The 19,254-nt window shown below is 39.3% G+C and overlaps 1 protein-coding gene across 4 annotated transcripts in view; it reads left to right on the top strand.

Annotated features, from left to right (window-relative positions):
* The first annotated feature begins 809 nt into the window (after positions 1 to 809).
* CCDC85A (coiled-coil domain containing 85A) overlaps positions 810 to 19,254 on the top strand; it is a 230,184-nt gene continuing 211,739 nt past the window's right edge. For 2 of the 4 annotated variants that reach the window (XM_074206537.1, XM_074206545.1), the window contains exons 1-2: positions 810 to 1,187; positions 8,815 to 9,745. In XM_074206537.1, the coding sequence (XP_074062638.1) occupies positions 927 to 1,187; positions 8,815 to 9,745 (1,192 nt within the window). In that variant the 5' untranslated portion in view covers positions 810 to 926. The remainder of the gene's footprint in view (positions 1,188 to 8,814; positions 9,746 to 19,254) is intronic. The other 2 variants (XM_074206521.1, XM_074206527.1) reach the window with 2 other exon arrangements.

Below are 19,254 nucleotides of genomic sequence, written 5' to 3' on the forward strand. Positions count from 1 at the left end.
CCTGCGTCCCCCTGCCACCTGCTCCTCCCCGGTCAGCCCGGGAGGGATGGAGGCCTGAGCGGCGCTGCCCCTCCAGCCTGGACAGCGGCCACGCCTGGTCCAGGTGTCAGGGGGCTGCTGCTGCCGCTGGCCGCGGGCGGCTCCCTGCGCTCGGCTCCGCCTCCTCCTCCTCCTGGTCCAGCCTCCTCCTCCTCCTCCTCCTCCTCCTCCTCCTCCTCCTCCTCCTCCTCCTCCTCCTCCTCCCCTCCTCCTCCTCCTCCTCCTCCTCCCCTCCTCCTCCTCCTCCTCCGCGCTCCCAGTCGGAGGCATCCCCATTGCAGCAGCGGAGCCCAGCGGCCGCGCCGGGGCGGCTGGATGCGGGGCGCGCCGGCGGCGGCAGCCGGGAGGGACAGCGAGCGCCCCGGCGGCGTCTCCAGCGGCCGCCGCCGCCTCCGGCCCCGGCCGGGCTGGCCCGGCCCTCTGGAAGCCTGAGAGCAGAGAGAGAGCACGGGGGCAGGGGTCGATCCGTCCGAAGCGGGGCCGGGGAAAGTGCGCGGCGAGCCGGTCCGCAGCGGGCGGAGGGGCGTCCTTGCATCCCCGGGGCGCACTCCCGGACGCCTCCGAACATGGACTTGCGCGGAGTTGGGACTGGCCCCCGCGGGAGCCCTCGGGCCGCCGCGCCGGCTGGGCTGCGCGAAGGCGCGTGTCCAGGGATGGAGATGGAGAGATAGGATGGGCGCACTGCTCGACCCCCGCAGCCCGAGCCCAGCGACGCCCTCGCGGCCCCGGTGACTCGCCGAAGCCCTGTGGCTGAAGCCGCGGAGTCGGGCGGGCTGGTGGGGGCGGTGGGCGCCTCGCCCGGCGGCCCTCCCGCTGATCTGCACCTTCCCCTCGTGTCCATCCCTCTCCGCTTTCCATCCGTCCCCACTTCCCAAGAGGGGAACGTCATGTCCAAGGCCACGGGGGGCGCGGCGGCGGCGGCGGCGGCGGGGGCGGAAAGTTGTTCGGGTCCGGCCGCCTCGGCCGCGGTGGAGGACCTGTCCAAACTGTCCGATGAGGAGCTGCTCCAGTGGAGCAAGGAGGAGCTGATCCGCAGCCTCCGCCGCGCTGAGGCGGAGAAGGTGAGCGCGATGCTGGACCACAGCAACCTCATCCGGGAGGTGAACCGCCGCCTCCAGCTGCACCTGGGCGAGATCCGCGGCCTCAAGGTAACCGCCCCGAGCGCACCGTCGGGGCCCGGCCAGGGGAGGCCCTAACACAACACCCCTCCCCCATCTCTCCTCTGTCACTCCTTTCTTTGCCCTCTCCTCTTCCCTCTCCTCTATCGTTTTATTTTCCTTTCCTTTCCTTCTCTTTTCGTTCCCTCCCCCCACTTCTCTTTTCGGCTCTTGCTCGATTTCTCTAACTTTGTTCCCTTTATTAGGTGAGATGATGATCAATCGGGAACAAAACGGTAATGCACTAGCGAAAGTTTTTTTTATAGTTAAAACAAGTGACCTTTCCTTGACCCCTAACCAATCTCCTTTACTAACTTTTCCAAACTTTGGTGGCATTTGGTTCCCCCTCGATTTCCAAACTAGCAGGTCAGGTCTGTCACTAGAGGGGAAATGAGGAGATGAAAAGAGTGCCTGTGCCTGAAGCTCTGTCGAGGCTCTCCCTCTCCCCAGATTTTGAGGACTTGAACAGAACAGCTGGGAAAGCTCAGGGCTCTCTTTTGGATTAATGAGGGCATTTTCCTACAGGAGAATATTTGCATTTGAGAAAGGAAAGTAACAGCAAGGACAGTGTAAGTGGATGGTGAGACCGAACTAGAGGACAAAAGAAAAGCCAGTTGTGAAACTCAAGGAACCAGACTTAACAAAAGATAACTGTCTAAAATAGCCATAGACTGCAGGATGACATGGGGGGGGGGGGGGTTGATCTGCTCATCTGAACACCCATTAGAACTGATTTTCCCAGCCACCAACTACCTCCTGCTACTTCCTCTAGCAGATTACAAATAGACTTTAGGATTCATCATCGCCTTCCTTTTCTCTTCAAATGTTTTTTTTCTTGCTGAGTTTGGAAGAAAGTACTTTCAGGAGTAAATTGGTGTTCATTTCCCCATTTTCCTGATAGTCTAATTCAATCCCCAGGTATACAGAGTGGTTACAGTTTGTCCAAGTGTCAAATTGTGATGCCTCCATTTTGGGCCAAGACTTTTTGATTTGGGAGAATGACAAGACAGAGTAACTTTTCTTTTTGCCTTTTAAATAGAAAGTGTCAAACCTCCTTAACTGAATGCCTAACTGAATAGAGATTTCTGGGAAGGCTCCTGATTTAGCTAACCAACTTCCTTTCTGCATCAATGTGTCAGTGGTGACTCCTTTTATTCCTTCCTCTAATTGTTCTGGCTTTGTTTATAGGAAGTCGACTAACAGATGAAATGATTTCAGGAAGAACTTGGAGTAAAATCATGCACACAGATATTCTCTTCTCCTTCTGGGACTTTTCCCTTATTATTATATTTTCTGACTCTAAATTACTCAGTTGAAGAAAAAAATTCTATGGGGAAAAAAGAGTAGAAAGGACAGAGAAGGCAAGTCAGAAAGACACACTTGAATGGTGTGTCTTGTTAGAATGCTGCAGTGATGTGGCAATCCTAGAGGGGAGGTAGACTTGAGGTATGTCAAAGCTGTCATATGATCTCAAATGGTGATATTGTGAGAAAATCCTTCTATTTGGTCTATTCATTCAAATAGACATTTATTTAGTGAATACTTGTATGTCATAGGGATACAAAACTATACAAGAAAAGTCAAATAAGTCTCATTTGTTAGGAAGACCTAGTCAAGGTCTTTTACTCATAATGTAATTGAGAATTTGTCCTTTTAATAATGCTTTCCTCCCTTTCCTTTAAACTAAGCATTGACACTGATGTTCAATGACATTCAAAAGCTATTTTCAGACTAGTTTTGAAATATCAGTATACATTATTAGATCTACAGTGATCCTGAATCATTTCCAGCATCCTTACTTAGGGAAACAATAAAGTCAGCATGATTTCTAATATGCTTACTGAGGGAAGCAATGGTTAAAGTTAAACAGCTTTACTGGAAGCAAGGTGATTTTAGCCCAGTGAAGCCCAAGTTTATAGCCTATTGAAATATCACTGGAATAAAAATGCTGCCTCTCAGTGTTGTGCCTTCATGGGTCACAGATCAGATAAATGGAGACAGAATTGTATAGTGGAAAGTGTGCTGTGGAGTTAGAGTACCTCAACTCTAATCTCAGTGATACTACTTTACTATCTACCTTTGTGACTAGGCAAATCCTTAAATCCCTTTGGTCTTCAGATCCTCTTCTATAAAAGGAGGAGTTTAACTAAATGACTTTTGAGGTTTCTTCTATATCTAAATCTATGAACCTATCATTGTAATAGGCAGTTAGTTGCACAGTGGGACATATTTCTGTCTTCCCCACCCTCTCCCAAGGGAGTCATCTAGAGGGGCAGAGCCTTAAAGGAGAAAGAGGTCTAGCACTGGATGGAACTTGGCTTCATGCACTTTCTTCTCAACAATCTAGTTAGATCCTTCTTGAGGGTTAGGACCAGATTTTGTTGTGAATTTGATTCTTCCTGTTATTGATATGTACAGTACCCATATTACTTTATCCAAATCAGTCTTAATGTGAAAACAATACCATCTGTAGAAGGAACAATAATCTTCAACCTAAACCAAATATAGAATGCACATTGATTTCTGGGAATCGACTCAGTTCATTATGTGCATTTTAAAAATGGGGTGGAATAGAAGCATTATAACTAGTGTATTTACTAATGCTGTAAGACATTGAATAATTTGAGAATAATGTCTTGCTGCTGAGATGATTGTCCTTTTCTAATATTGAGGATATAATCACTAATTATCTCAATATGAGGAGTCAGGGCACAAAAATAGAACATTCTCTGAAATCTATTTTTTATTTCTATTTCCATCACTCAAATTAATTAAAGATTTCATTATCTTTTTGAACTGACCTTTCCATCTCCTTTCTTTACTTTTCAACACAGTATTGGCCTTTCCTACAACCTACTGCCAGATTAATCTTCCTAAACCATGTCTTCTCTTGTTAAGAATCTTTGTTGGCTAATTAAACTCCTCTGTCTGGCATTCAAGGCTATGCAAGACATAATTTCAGTTTATCTTTCTGGCTTCATCTCCCATTACTGACATTAATATAGCTTACTTCCAAAGTTGTTATAATATATATTATTCTCCTGGTTCTGCTTACTTCTCTTTGCATCAGTTCATAGAAGTTTTCCCATATTTCTCTGGAATCAGCTACTTCAATTCCTTGGTCCCTATTTATTCTTCTTGGAACATGTCTTAGTTCTTTCCCACATCTGCCACTTCACTATTTCTATTCCCAAATTCCAAGAATGCTCCTCTTCTTCCTCTCTTTCTTCCTTTGGGAAACTGCCCCAATGCTACCTACTTGTTAGGCTTATCTCAAGTTCTTCCTATTTCAGTTCTCTCTCAATATAGCCAGGCTAATGACCCTCTCATCATTATATTCCCGCAGTTTCCTGAACAGACACACATAGTGGGTGAAATATTCATTATTGTGAATGAATTGTGTATCTTCTGTTGCCATAAAATAACCAAAAAAAAAATCTCAGAAAAAGAACCAAATGACATGGGAATTCAAATTGATCTCTTAAAACATAAATATGTTAGCTGGGCTTATGCTAGAATAAGTGATGGACTTTTGGTGTTAGGTGATGAATTGTTGTTTATCCTTCCTTCTTGAAGAGGACCATGAAATCAGGGAGGTGATAGTATAACATGAAGGTGAACTGAAGTGATGAAGGGCTATGCATAATCACTAACCTCACTTTCTCCTCCAGAATCATCTGGATTCAGTACCCCTATGAATCAGGATAACTGGCTGAAGTGGGAGACCTTGACCTTTTTTAGCTAAGATCTTTAATAGGTCTTTGACTGGGGCAATGCCTATTCATTGATTAAGACTAGGTAAGAAAGAAATTAAGCAATGGTTTCATTTGCCTAATCGAAACAAAAAACCAACCTAGAAGGGGAAGACCCTCAGGGATTTTGGTCAAAACAGAAACAATTGCTATTTATATTCACTCTAAACTAGTCAGAGCCTTACCAATGACCAAGTGGAATTGGTCTGAGATCTATTGCTGTCAGTTAATGAGAGCCCAAATGATTTGGGGCTGATAAACCCAATATATCTTGCCAGGTTTGAAAGATCAAAATGTACATTTCTTTGGGCAGAACATTTCTAAATTTGATAGAAAGGCAGTTGGTGAATCTGGGATCAAGAGGAGCTGGGTATGGATCCTATCTTGGATACATAATTCGTGTCATCCTGAGCAAGTCACTCAATCTCTTAGTTTCTTCATCTGTAAAATGGGGATAATAATTATATGATACTTATTGCACAGAGTTTTGATGAGGTTAAAAAGATATAATGTGAAATGCTTTGTGAATCTTAAATGCAAGTTTTCATAGGAGATAGAGTTAAACTTTATTTTTGTCTGCTTAGACTTTCAGATAGCATCTATTGTCTAGTAGCAAGACTAAAGGAGCAACAGGAGCTTATTTATTTATTTATTTTAGGATTTTTTTTTCCCCCAAGGCAATGGGGTTAAGTGGCTTGCCCAAGGCTAGGTAATTATTAAGTGTCTGAGGTCTGATTTGAACTCAGGTCCTCCTGAGTCCAGGGCTGGTGCTCTATCCACTGGGCCACCTAGCTGCCCCCTGGAGCTTTAAAAAAAAAGAAATGAGGCCATTAAATTTGGACTTAAAGAAGCTTGCTTATTGCTGAATCAATAAATCAATCAGTGAGCACTTATTAAATTCCAGCTCTGTTCTAGATGCTAAGGTAATTTTAGTGTTAGATGTTCTAAACTGAACTTCACTCTCCAAAAAGATGACTGACTTACTGTTTTTTCAGCCACTGAGTCAATTCCATTAACTATTCAATCTGATATAGGTTACTTGCTAATTATAAGAGAACCAGCCCTGTTAAGTGTAGAACCTGACTCAGGATGGTTCACTGATAGCTTAGTTTTGATATTGGAATGAAATGCTCATTCAATATATATTTTTTTTTTTTTTTAGTTTTTGCAAGGCAATGGGATTAAGTGGCTTGCCCAAGGCCACACAGCTAGGTAATTATTAAGTATCTGAGGCCAGATTTGAATTCAGGTACTCCTGACTCCAGGGCCAGTGCTCTATCCACTGCACCACCTAGCTGCCCCCTATTCAGTATTTAACAAGAGATTTACTTGATTCATCACAAGGAAAAGGACATTCAAGAAGAAAAGTTGTTGAGGACCCCTTGGGTTGAATCAACAGATCAAAATTCTATTGCATGAGTTGCTCCTTGTGATCCAGGGGTCAAGTCTCCTTGATTGAGCTTGACCCAATAGCCTTTTTTAAAAAAGATATTGCTTCTTCCACAAATGGTATTGTTTCAAGTTAAGATTCATTTGGATGAAATAGTATGATTGAGATTTATGCAAAAATGCTGGGGTTGAAGAAAATTCTGAGGGTCTTTTTTCTGATTAAAAAATGCTTGTTTTTATTCAAAATTATTTTCTACAATATCTACAATTGCTATTTTCCCATAAAATGATGGTTAATAGAAAAGAGATATTCTAAAAACGACTTAAAAATTACCTGCTCTGATGAGTTACCTTAACTTGATCACCTGAATGTTCGAGACATCTAGATTTGTATCAATCTACAGGTTTGAAAAAATTATACTAGTCCCCATATCAGTTAAATATTTAATGAGCATCTACTGTGCATTAAGATCCTTTGGGGGGAATATAAAGAATTCTGGGTAGTGGGGAAAATGGTATATCTGCCTTAGAGGAGTTTGCATTCTACTCAAAGAAATGACCCATATTTGGATGAAAAGTTGACTAAGAATTTAAGTAAGTAAATGAAAAGTGTCATGAGTAGAGGGCGAGAGTGATTTGTGAGGATCGTCAGGGAATGGTGCCATGGTTAGTCTGAATGACACTAGAAATGATCAAGTCTAGCTGGTCATTAGTCCATTGATTATTTCTATAGAAATTTTTCTATAGACTACTTCTAAAGGTTTACATTGTACTGTCCCCACAACCCTTCAAAGTGGTTAGCATACATATTATAATGACCATTTTACAGATAAAAAAATGAAGCTTAGGGAAGTTGAACAATTTGTCTAAGGTCACATATTTAAAAAGTGTCAAAACCAGCATTTAAACTCATGTCTTAATTGACTTCAAGTTTGGAATGTCTTCTACTAAACCATGTTTCTGTTATTAACTGGAATGAAAGTTTAAACTTGATGCCTGGGTCTGAACCTACAATTTCCTCAGAATAGAAAACTCTTAGGACAGAAACTTTACCTTCTATAACTTTCAGTTTTAGAGAGTTGACTAGTCAGGAAGAGATAAAGTGACTTGATTTGCCATTTCCTTCTCCAGCTCATTTTATAGTTGAGAAAACTGAGGCAAACCGGATTAAGTGACTTGCCCAGGCTCACATAGTCAGTCTGGGACTGAATTTGTACTCAGATCTTCCTGATTCCAGTTCCTAATGCTCTATCTACTGTGGAGTTAGCTGCTTGGTCATACTTGAGCTTATACTCTGTCCAACTTGAGATCAAGTCCTTAGTCATACTTGAGATCAAAGGCAGGGCTTGATCTCAAGTCTTTCTGATTCTAAGGCCTTTTAAACTACACTATGTTTCTTTTTTTTTCTTTAGGCCTTGAAAATATACTGCCACTATTCATCCCCTGGGTGAAGTCAAAGTTCTACTTCATGGATTGCTTTTGAACTAAATTTCTAGGTGGTATGAGAGTTCATATCTAAGTCATCTTGGGTTTACTTGAATGAAAGGTAACATCTTTTAGGTTACCCAACTGGATTATTGGGTGGTCAGAGTATACATTGTATCTGCCTTTTTTCCTGACCCACTCACTTTAGGAAAGAAGTACAGTTGGAGAGCAAGTTGGAGTTCAGATTGTGTAAAGGATCAGATCTCTTCTGGTTGGACATTTAGTTATGTCCTTAATGGATGGCATGTGAGATGAGTTGGGTGTGGTGGCAGCCCTCATTTTATGTGTACAAGGAATGAAGGGATGGAATGGTAGGCAAACCACTTAATTTCTCTAGGTCTCTCAGTCTCACCCCATATGACAATATTGCTGTTCTTTGCTCATCTTCACTCTTCCCCTTTCTACTTCTTCCTCTGAGAACAATAATCAAATCGGCAATCTTATTCCTGAAAAGGACATCTCAATCATTGCTCTATGACTTCACTGTTCTTATGTCTTCTGAAAAAAATGAGGGATTGAACTCTAAATTCTGTGATCACTCAATTAGTATATCAACAAACATTTATTAAAAACCTACTGTATATCAGGGACTGTGCTGAAAGAGAAAAAAATGAAATAGTTCTTGTCCTCAAGGTGCTACCTTTGATTAATTGCTCTGTTGTGTTTTCACCGTGTGTGTGTGTGTGTGTGTGTGTGTGTGTGTGTGTTTGTTCTCAGTCAATTCTCAAAACTGATTGACCTACTCTTGATATTTATCAAGTTTTAATTTCCCTTTTCCCTATTACCTTCTAGACATCACAGTCATCTTGCTTATCCCAGAATATCTGCCTCTAGCCCCAGAATTCTTGTAATTGAAAGTTGCTCCCAATGGTTTAGTATTAAGAGATTTGTTTAGCTTGCCAGGATTGGGTTAGCCTGATCCTACTGATGTCAGAATGAGAAAGACCTTTGAAAATCTTATTTCATGAATGGTTCTCTCTGTCTTTTTATAGGACATTAACCAGAAGCTTCAAGAAGACAACCAAGAACTGAGAGATCTTTGTTGTTTCCTGGATGATGACAGGCAGAAGGGAAAAAAGGTGTCACGCGAGTGGCAGAGACTGGGCAGATATACAGCTGGGGTGATGCACAAGGAAGTGGCCTTATATCTGCAGAAACTGAAGGAACTGGAAGTGAAGCAGGAGGAGGTTGTCAAGGAGAACATGGAGCTCAAAGAGCTCTGCGTGATGTTGGATGAAGAGAAAGGTGGCTGTGCTGGCAGCCGGAGCTCCATCGACAGCCAGATCAGCCTGTGCCAGCTCACAGCCTCAAATGCCCCCTACGTGAGGGATGTGGGGGATGGCAGCAGCACCTCCAGCACAGGGAGCACTGACAGCCCTGACCACCACAAACATCACACAAGTGGCAGCCCTGAACATCTCCAGAAAACTAGGGCTGAGGGAAGTCCGGAGCACTCAAAGCACAAGAGCGGGAGTCCAGAACACCTGCCCAAACCAAGGGTTTCTGGGAGCCCAGATCACCAGAAGCAGCTCAAAGGACCCAGTCCAGAGCATCACAAAACCTTAGTCAAGGGCAGCCCTGAGCAACAGAAGCACACAGGTGGGAGCCCAGAGACCCTGCCAAAGCATGTGATCAGCAGTAACCCCGAACATTTTCAGAAGCACAGGCCTGGTGGGAGTCCGGAACATCAAAAACACAGCAGCGGTAGCCCTGAGCACCTGCAGAAACATATCTTGAGTGGGAGCATGGAACACCTTCCAAGGGTGAGGGGGACCAGCCCTGAGCATCTCAAGCAGCATTTTGGGGGAAGCCCAGATCATCACAAGCACATGGGTGGAGGAGGCAGCAGAGAAGGCACACTCCGGAGGCAGACCCCCGACGACATGTCACCTCATCACAGGAGTGTATACAGTGGAATGAATGGTGGGTCAGTACGCGCTATGGGCACCTCTTTTACTGGAACTACAAACTAGGACCAAAAATTAGTATGCCAGCTATACTTTTGAAAAGGGTAATTACTCTGGGAGGGGGAAAAAGATGATGGGTTTATCTAGTTATGACCTTATTAGGGTTATTTTTATTTATTTATTTATTTTTTTTCATTTCCCACAGCTCTGCATAGTTGATTAGGTCCAGAGAAGGGAGATGAGAAATCTCACTGTAGCATGAGGTGTCCAGAATGGAATTTGTAGGTATTCCAGGTAGTCTGGAAATTTAAGGTAAAAGCTGATGAGTTTAAGAAACTTGTCTTAAACTTGGCCATGCTCTTGCCTCTTTTCTCTTGTTGCTGAATGATTGCCAAAGCTTATTATTTTAATACTACTATTAACTTATTTGTATAATGAAGTTATCTATATGAACATGGAAAAGGAATAGAAAAAAGGTTTAATTTTGCTAACAGCTAGTTTGATAATTATTTGCCTAAAAAACCCAGTGTGTTATCCATTATGCTGGAGGTTGTGCCCTAAATCTGGGCTTTTCAATGCATTCATTTGCTGCTAGAAGGAATTTAAATCTTCTCTATTCCCTGTCATATTCAAGCTATCTTTCTCTATTTAAAGGGTTTTGGAAAGTTTTAAAGGAATGCATACCCATTGAATTATTACACGCAAAAGGACACTTTTTTCCTCGAAAGGGGATGGATTTAATTTTATCCCTTAAATTGTAGCAAGATGCCATAGAAAATCAAGGGGCTTAGAGTGAGAGGACCTATATTTAAATCTATACCCCTTATTGCCTGTGTGACTTTGGGAAAGTCAAAGTACCTTACTGGCCCTCAATGTTTTTTATCTGTAAAATGAGGAGATTGGACTAGATACCCTCCATGTCCCTCTTCAGGTTCTTCATCAATGTTCCAAGATCCTTTAGAGTCTGGTTTCAAGGGCATGATACACCCTGAATTTTCAGAGGCAACAAACCAGAGCTCACTGCCATTTCTCTCAAAAAAGTAGCTACGTTTTCTGCATCTTGGTTTTAGAACCACCTTGAATGTGAAGGAGAAACTAGTAATATATTTTTTAAAAATCCTTTTATGCTACCAGTGGTCAAGTTTGAATGAGTGTGATTAGTAAGGAGGTTACAAGTTGGTTGGGGGTTCAACCCCTCTACACCCAATCACCCTCTAAAATATCAGTGGTTATTCCTTTCATTTAAATGCTGTTTCAGAGACTGCATGAGAGAGACTCTGATCAGTGTGCCAATTTTATTGGTGACATGAAGGGGTAAATTTTCAATATTATACTTGGGGATTTAGCTGTTGGATTCCATTTCATCTTAATCCTCTTCTTGTGGTGCTGAAAATTGACTCCTGAAGCTTGTAACTTCTAATGCATCCAGTGTTCTTTTAAAAGCATAAATAAATGGAAGGAGAAAGGGTAGCAGAGTCACGGGAAGGCATCCATTGGGCAGTTTATGTTTGGAGATGAAGGCTAAGACCCAGACCAAATTATTTGTCAGACTGTACTTCAAGCCTGTTCTGACAGCAGATTGATTGAAATTTCAATTACTCCTTGTTCCTCCTGGTCTCTGTGAGAGAACCTTGAGTTTCTTTTTTTCTACAACACGCCAAATAATTTCAATGTTAATATATTACATATTGTGATGGGAAAAGTTGGCTTAGGAAGTTTGACTTTAAGAAAGAATGGATGAACTGCACAAAAATGAATAGTATTTTATTTTTCTTTGTCTTGTCCTGTTTTCTTATTTATGACAAAAAATATGAGCGAGGCTTGTGTGAACAACAATACCATCCAAAAAAGACCTGCTAAAATGGATGTGTTTAGTACTCTTGACTCGTTTCACAACAGGATTCTTCTAAATATAGAGCTCCCTTAGTCCAATTAAGTGATGATTTTATGATAGTCATAAAAACCCATTTTATGGCCATGCTTTCAAGAACACATCTAGTACATAAAGCCAGGTACATTGTTTAGGAGAGAACCATTAGAACAAGACTTAGGACTTGTGATTACATGGATTCAGATTTATTTTGCAGTTAAGATCATGTGGATACTTTGAGTCATTGGTTCATTTCACAATAGAATTCTTCCAAATAGCATATTCTGTACAGCAAAAACATGAAATAATATAATTAACTTGTAGTGCATGGGAGTTGGGTCCTATAACACACCATTCCCATTTCTTACCCTGTTTGCAAATATTTCAGGTCTGTTTCAAGTTTGTATTTAAGCTGTTACTCATCACTATTGCCCAACATCTAGAATTTAGTTTTTACGGTCTCATTATATTCAGGTTATATGTGCTGGGGAGAGATGGGGTGACATTTAACTAAGTTATCTATGTCTTTTGTTGGAATTCCACAATGTGTTGATTGGACTGCACTCTGGAAAATGGAATAGGATGCCATGTTCAGAGGTTGGCTCTAGATCAGTGGCATCCAACTCAATAGAAACAGGGCCATTAAATCATATATAATGATCCCTTTGGGTCTCATATTGACTTAGAAAGCCACATTAACATTATCTGTATTCCACTGTGTTTTTGTTGATTTTGTAAAATATTTCCCTATTACAGTTTAATCTGTTTCAGTCAGCACTCAGGGGTATTGTGGGCTGTGTTTGACACCTCTTCTCTGGAATACAAAACATGATAATTTTGGACAGATACATCTTTCTTATGAAATACCTATTAACTGATAACTCGGGGAAAGTGACCTTGTTTTGTGATAGGTAGGGAGAAATGAAGCTGAGATGAGAAATTTGTCTTACACAGTTCATCAAGTAAGGAATGGACAAGATGTCATTCGGTCTGGAATCTTACACAAGAAATAAATGAACTTCATGGGAAGGTTGTGTTGGTATCTTACAAAACTATGTTTAGATTTGAGCATCTTCAAATCACATTGGGCCCTTAGTTGGGAAATAATGAGGGCAAATCAGTTTATGCATGTGCTCTTCAGTATTTTCCTTTTGTTAAAACAGCAAGCCTAAACTCAGAAATGGAAAGCAAAGTGGATGATGGGTTCTTCTCTTCCTTTCTTATCCAAGTCTGTCTGTCTCATTTAGTTTTTGTAAAAAGCAAACATTCAAACCACTTCATGAAAGCATTTTATTTTTTTAGATATTTTATTCTACTATCTTTAGACAAAACTACAATTTGAGAAAGTGCTATTTTGCAAATAAGAAGTTGATGCATCATTCTTGGTGTTTGTACATGAAAGTATTTTGACTGTGGTTTACTGCAGTTTGCATTTGAAAACAAAGCTATTAGCCCCACATGGGCTATGTATTGTTCATTTGAATTAGGCAGATTTAGTCCGTCAGAATGGAATTTTCATTCACCTATCTCATTGGGGAACTGGGATTATGTTTAGCCCTCTTAAGGTTAAAGTACTCGTCCTCCTAAAGTCAGTGAACTCAGGAAACCAGCTGGCAGATAGAAAGGTCTTTAACAAGGACCTTCCCTGAAAAGAAGTAAGCTCTGCAGTTCTCTTTGTTAGAGGCTGATCATCTTGCTTCCAGTAGGGATGATTCAGATTCTCTAGCAGCAGCTTGGTCTGGGAGGTGCCAGTCTTTCAGGTAGGGTTCATTCTACTGATCAGACTGTCCTAAGAAGGAATTTACCACCTGGAGATTTTGACTTACCTGGTTATATTTGCTAGGATAGAAGACAAACTGGATGATTTTAGGCAAATATATTGGAATGAATACAGAAGCCCAGGGCTTGCTTGTCTTCAGGTTTTTTCTTCCATCTTTTGAAAGTGGTTGAATCTACTTAGCCAGTAGAATTAAATATAGTACAATCTCCTTAGGTTTAGATTTAAAGCTGTCCATTGTCTGACTAGTTTCCCTTTCTAGCCTAATATTTTTATTACTCTCTTTCAAACCCTCTATGTTCTAGCCAAATTGAATCACTACTATTGCCTAAATTCAGTCTGCTTTCCTCTGCTACCATGCATTCAGGTAGACTGTCCACCACACCTGGAACATAGTCCCTTCTTAGCTCTTCCTGTTAAGGTTCAGATTTTTTAAGCCTTTCCTAATTCCCACCATAGTTGAATGTGTTCTTTACATCCCTCAAAGTTTCTCTGAGAATTCTGAGTCTCTCCTTTGCCTCTATCACTTCTTAACTTGTATTATGCTTACCTGTATACATGTTATATTCCATATAGTAGATTGTAAGCTCTTGGAGGGCAGGGAATTATGGAGTTTTTTCCCCTCCACTTGTGTATCACCAGCACCTAACAACACATCATCTTGCACATAGCAAGCACTTAATAAACGTTTATTCAATCGAATTCTCTTGGTTTTAATTCACTTTCTTATGTGTACAATGAAAAATTGCTTCCATTTTGATTGATTTCATTTGCGAGAGATTTTTCTGTCAAGTTCAGAACCCAGCAAGGGTTTTGCCTTCTAGCAAATACATTGTCAGGATCATAAGCTCTCCCTAAATCATTCAGGCTGATCCTTTGCCACTTATCACATTTAGATTGTTTCTTATTCGAGGGGTACAAATTAATGGGTAGGAAGAGAAGTCTGAGAAATAAGCTGGGAAGATTATCCTTCTGTACCCTCCTACTCCTGACTGAGCCATTCCAACAAACAGAAATGTGGATGAAGGGGTACTGATCCCATGATGCCAGCAACTGTTCCTTTTTTCATGCTTAAACTCTTCAGTGGCTCACTATTGTGTTCCAAGTAAATTTGTTATGCCTTTGCCAGGCAGTCAAGATCTTATACAATCTGGTACCATTTTGCTGCATAAGACCTATTGCATATTATTTTTCCCGCATACTACCTCCCAACAAAATCAGACTATGCTCTGTTGACATGGACTTTGCTGTCTATCTACATTGTTCCCTGTATTTGGAATATTCAACAGGTATTGAAATTCTACTCATCTTGCAGAGCCCAATTAAAATGCCAGCTCTTTAATGACACCTTTCCTAGTCTCCTTTGGTTGGCAATGACCTTCTATTTCTAACTTACAGTTTGTTTTATGCTTTTCTAATGTGCTGGGTTATTATGATTTTTTTATTAGACTATATACCTGCCTTAATCTTTACCTAGACATCTAGGAGAGAATTATCCCTATATCATTTAAGTTTTGTTTCTTACCCCACATGCCTAGCATAATCCTCTGCATGCAGTAGGTCTTCAACAAATATTTATTGAATATTCAATGAACACCACTCAGTAGGCTTCCTTCTAGGAAGGTAAGTATAGGATGAATTTCTTCCCCAACTCCACAATTCATCAATCAGCAGGGAATGACCTTTAATTTGAATGGCTGCTTCTGAGATAAGAATGATAAAACATATTATTAGAGCCTTGGATAAGGATAGAGATTATTGAAGTTGCTTCAAGTTATAGCTGGAAAACCTTCTTGCAGAATTAAGACTAGAAAACTAGGCTATTTTTGAACCATTTACAAAGGTGTGGCACATTTGTGTTGGAGCCCAATGACTAACTCTAAATGACTAACCAATTTTTAAATGTTCAGTTATGAGCATTTAATACCCTGGAAATCAACAAATGTTATAAATTTGGATTTGGTTTATTGTTTTGTTGTTGCAAAGGCCTTTAGAAAAACTGATGAAAAATATTAAATGTTTTCTTTCTAAAGCTGGTTGTTAAAGATTTATCAGTACAACCCTGGGTGTGAGGAACCTTGAGTGGAAGGGTTGAGTCTGAATCTCAGCTTTCATCCATCTGTATGACTGACTATCTGGGGCTAATTACATTGCCTCCTGGGGCTTCATTTTCCTCCTCTGAAAACAGAGAGTTCAGCTAGGAGGTGGGTTAATGGATGGTCTAATTTTATGATGAAGAAACCAAATCCTAGAGAAACTAAATGACTTGTCCAATGTTTCATAGACAATAAATCATAGATTTTGACCATACTTTCTCTAATTTCAAATCTGAGCCTCTTGCCTTTTAAAATTTTTATTTTTATTATCTTTAAATTTATTTTTCTAATTTTCCAATGTTTTATTTATTTTCCAGTGTCCTCTTTCTTTCTGCATCAGGTTACAAACCTAGTACACTTATTAATTTTGCATTGGGATTGACAATATGCATGTTATATAGATGAAAGCAAAATGTGCAAATTTTCCCATGAAAATGAATGCTTTCTGATTTCTCCCCTTAAGTTGTGTTTTTCTAAGTGCTATGTGGTATTATATGTTGCATTAATACCCAAATAGTGTTAGGCAACCTAGAAGAATGCCCATATCATCTGAGAGTGGATTCCTTATGGAACATTTATGGAAGGAAAAGGACAAGTCATAGAAGATGAGAAAGTGTTGAGTTTACATTCTGTGCCACTAGAGGGAAAGGAACATTTTGATGGGATCACAGATCCATAGTGTATTTCTGTATGGCAAATTCCCCATGAGCCATCTGGTCTTTCTGCTCTCTATGTTTGAGTTATTAATTAGCAAAAAGTAAAACTTCTGACTAGAATAGAAAGACTCAGTTGGCTGGAGGGTTTGACAACCCAAAATGCAGGAAAATGTTCAGTGACAGTTTTCTGCTGCAAAGTTTCCTAGGAAATAAACAAAGATGCAGTGCCTAATGAACATTTATTCTTATAAATATGTCACTTTTCTAGAAAAATATGGTGTCAGTATCTTACTGGTCTGTGAATAGGAACAGTAGAAATCACTTTTCTCTTGGGGAAATATGCCAACATTTATAATTATAGAATGCCATAGTTGATTTTAAGTGAGGTCTCCTGAGTATTTTTTTTGTTTGGTGCACCAGCTTATTTGACGGTTGAGAAATTAGGTAATGGTTTATGTTCTCCAAGCTTAACTGAAGTATATTTATGAGCAGTTTGTTTACTTTTATATAACCTCAGTTTAAGACATTTGGAAAAATGAATTCAATTGTTGATTTGTATTGGTAGTGTAGTCTGTGATAACTCAATCATAAGAATATAATTTGATGGATTAAATAAATTATGGGAATATAGTTCATTTTGAGAGCATTGCATGATATCTGTAATGTTGCTTCTGGAAAAGAAATTCTAATGAAATCAGAAGGATTATTAACAACTTTAACAAAAATGGCACTGACTTTAAGCATTTTGTATCTGGAAGACTACTTCTCTCCATAAGAGCCTTTTTTATTTAATGCAAATGTTTTCATGTTTATTTAAAGGTGATTGAGTCTACAGTATAGACACTACATGATTAAAATAACCAGTTGATTTTGGTTCTGTATCATCACGCAGTTGTTTAGTTCAGTAAATCAGGCAAAATGTTTACAATAAAAAAAGCATTTTATAGATTATAAATTCACCTGTTTCATGACCTTTTCTCTCTTTAATGAATTATGATATTATCATATTAACCCAATTTAAATCAAGTTACATGGTTATATTTTTTTATCATCTCCACTTTAATAATTACTATGCATTTTCATAAGCTAAAATAGAGAAAATGAGATAATTTAATTAGAAATGCCTTGCTCTTTCAAACAGAAATAATTTAGAGCAAAGCATATAGAAGTAGAAGTTATTCCATTTAATCAAATTATATCCTTTTATCAGTGTTAGTTATAGCATTTACCTCCCAGGGTTGTTGTGAGAGCCAAATGAGATAATAATTGTAAATTTATTAAAACATTGCCTGTACATAATAAGAGCTATATAAATGCTAGCTGCTATCATTACCATCATCATCATCATCAATCATCATTATTAATGTAATTTGAGTACTTAATAACAGTCCTTACAGGTGGGTATTATTATTAATGCCTTTTAACAAATGAGGTAACTGAGGCCAAAACAGGTTAAGTGACTTAGACAAGGTCATAGAACTATGTGTCCTGATATAGAATCTGAACTCAGATTCTCCAGACTAAGGGTCCCATGCTCTACTGAATCTCTGTGCCACTTAGCTCCTTCAGTAAACAAGTTTTGCATTTGTATCTAGCAATATAATTAATTTTAAATTTCCCATTTTCACATGGCAACAGCATTTTATTCTAAAGTAAGGTAGAAACAATTTAGATAAATGTAAAACATTTATTTTGCCTAATTATTATTAAAATAGTGGCATTTGATTTTTATTTATTTGAAATTTTTGGGTGACAAAATTTTTCATGTAATTGAATTTCCTAGAGCAAAACTTAAAAAAATTTTTTTGATTAAATCTTTCTTGAATTATTTTCTTTCTAAATCATATTAAACCCTTCTAATGCTTTCTCAATTAAAAGAAAGGGGGGGAATTTAATTTTATTGGTTCAGGGAACTGTTTGTGAGGAATCACCCTCTATCAAGGTAGATCTGCAACCATTTGGTAATTTATAATTTTAGGAAGTTGCTTGGGTAACAATGGATAGAGCATTGACTCCAAAGTCAGTAGGATCTAAGTTCAAATCCTGTTTGAAAAAAATTATTAGCTGTGTGACCCTGGGAAACTTATTAATCCTATTGTTCCTTATCTATAAAATGAGTTGAAAAAGGAAAAGGCAAACTATTCCTGTATCTTTGCCAAGAAAATCTCAAATGGGGTCATGGAGAGTTGGAGACCACTGAAAGGTCTCAACAGCAAAAAAAAAAAATAGCTGGAAGAAGAAACTTAGGTACTTTAAACTCCCAGATTGCATTTCAATTAATATGGAAGGCAATTTAACTTTTTTCTTGTTGACAAGTTTATCATTATGAAAGCCTACTATTATACATAACAAAATATTTACAGAGATTATTGAAATGTGTTCTATTTCTTTTTTTTGCTTGAAAATTTCTTTTTTACTTTTTTTTGTTTTCTTGTGTATGCTTTTTTGATAGTTTTTTTAAAAAACTCTTACTCTCAAGCTTTACTTATCACTGTGCCTTAGTCCAGAAGTATTTCCCCATCACATCTGAAATTTGCCAATTCTATTGTGCTTTGGAAAGGGAAGCCAAATAAGGCAATTTGTTAGGAGTATATTTTAAGAGTGAACAGGCATTGAGCTGAGGGTGGCCCTGTTGCTTTTACTAATTAGATCAGGAAGCATTTATTAAGCACTCACTGTGCTAAGCACTGAAGATACAAAGAAAGGCAAAAAATAGTTCCTGCCATAAAGAAGCTCACAATCTAATAGAAGAAATAATATGAAAAAACTCAACTCTGTACAACAAAATATATACAAGATAAATTGGAGAAAATTCTGGAGAGAAGGCACTGAGATTAAGGACAACAATGAAAGACTTGCAGAAGATGAGTCTTTTAGCTAAGATTTTAAGGAGCCCAGAGTCTAAGATAAGGAGGGAGAGAATTCCAGGCACTCAGGACAGGCAGTGAAAATGGCCAGTTTTGGGAAATGGAATGTCTTGTGTGAGTAAGAACAATACCATCCTTCCTTCCTTCTCCTATCCCATTTTTTTTTTGCAGTCTGGCATTTGATTCCTTTTCTATCAAGACACAAATAACATAAATTATATCCAATGCCTTTATTTTCTTTGATGCCTTTATCTCTTAA

This window comes from Macrotis lagotis, chromosome 1, assembly GCF_037893015.1.
Source record: "Macrotis lagotis isolate mMagLag1 chromosome 1, bilby.v1.9.chrom.fasta, whole genome shotgun sequence".
In the NCBI taxonomy this organism is placed as follows: Eukaryota; Metazoa; Chordata; class Mammalia; order Peramelemorphia; family Peramelidae; genus Macrotis; species Macrotis lagotis.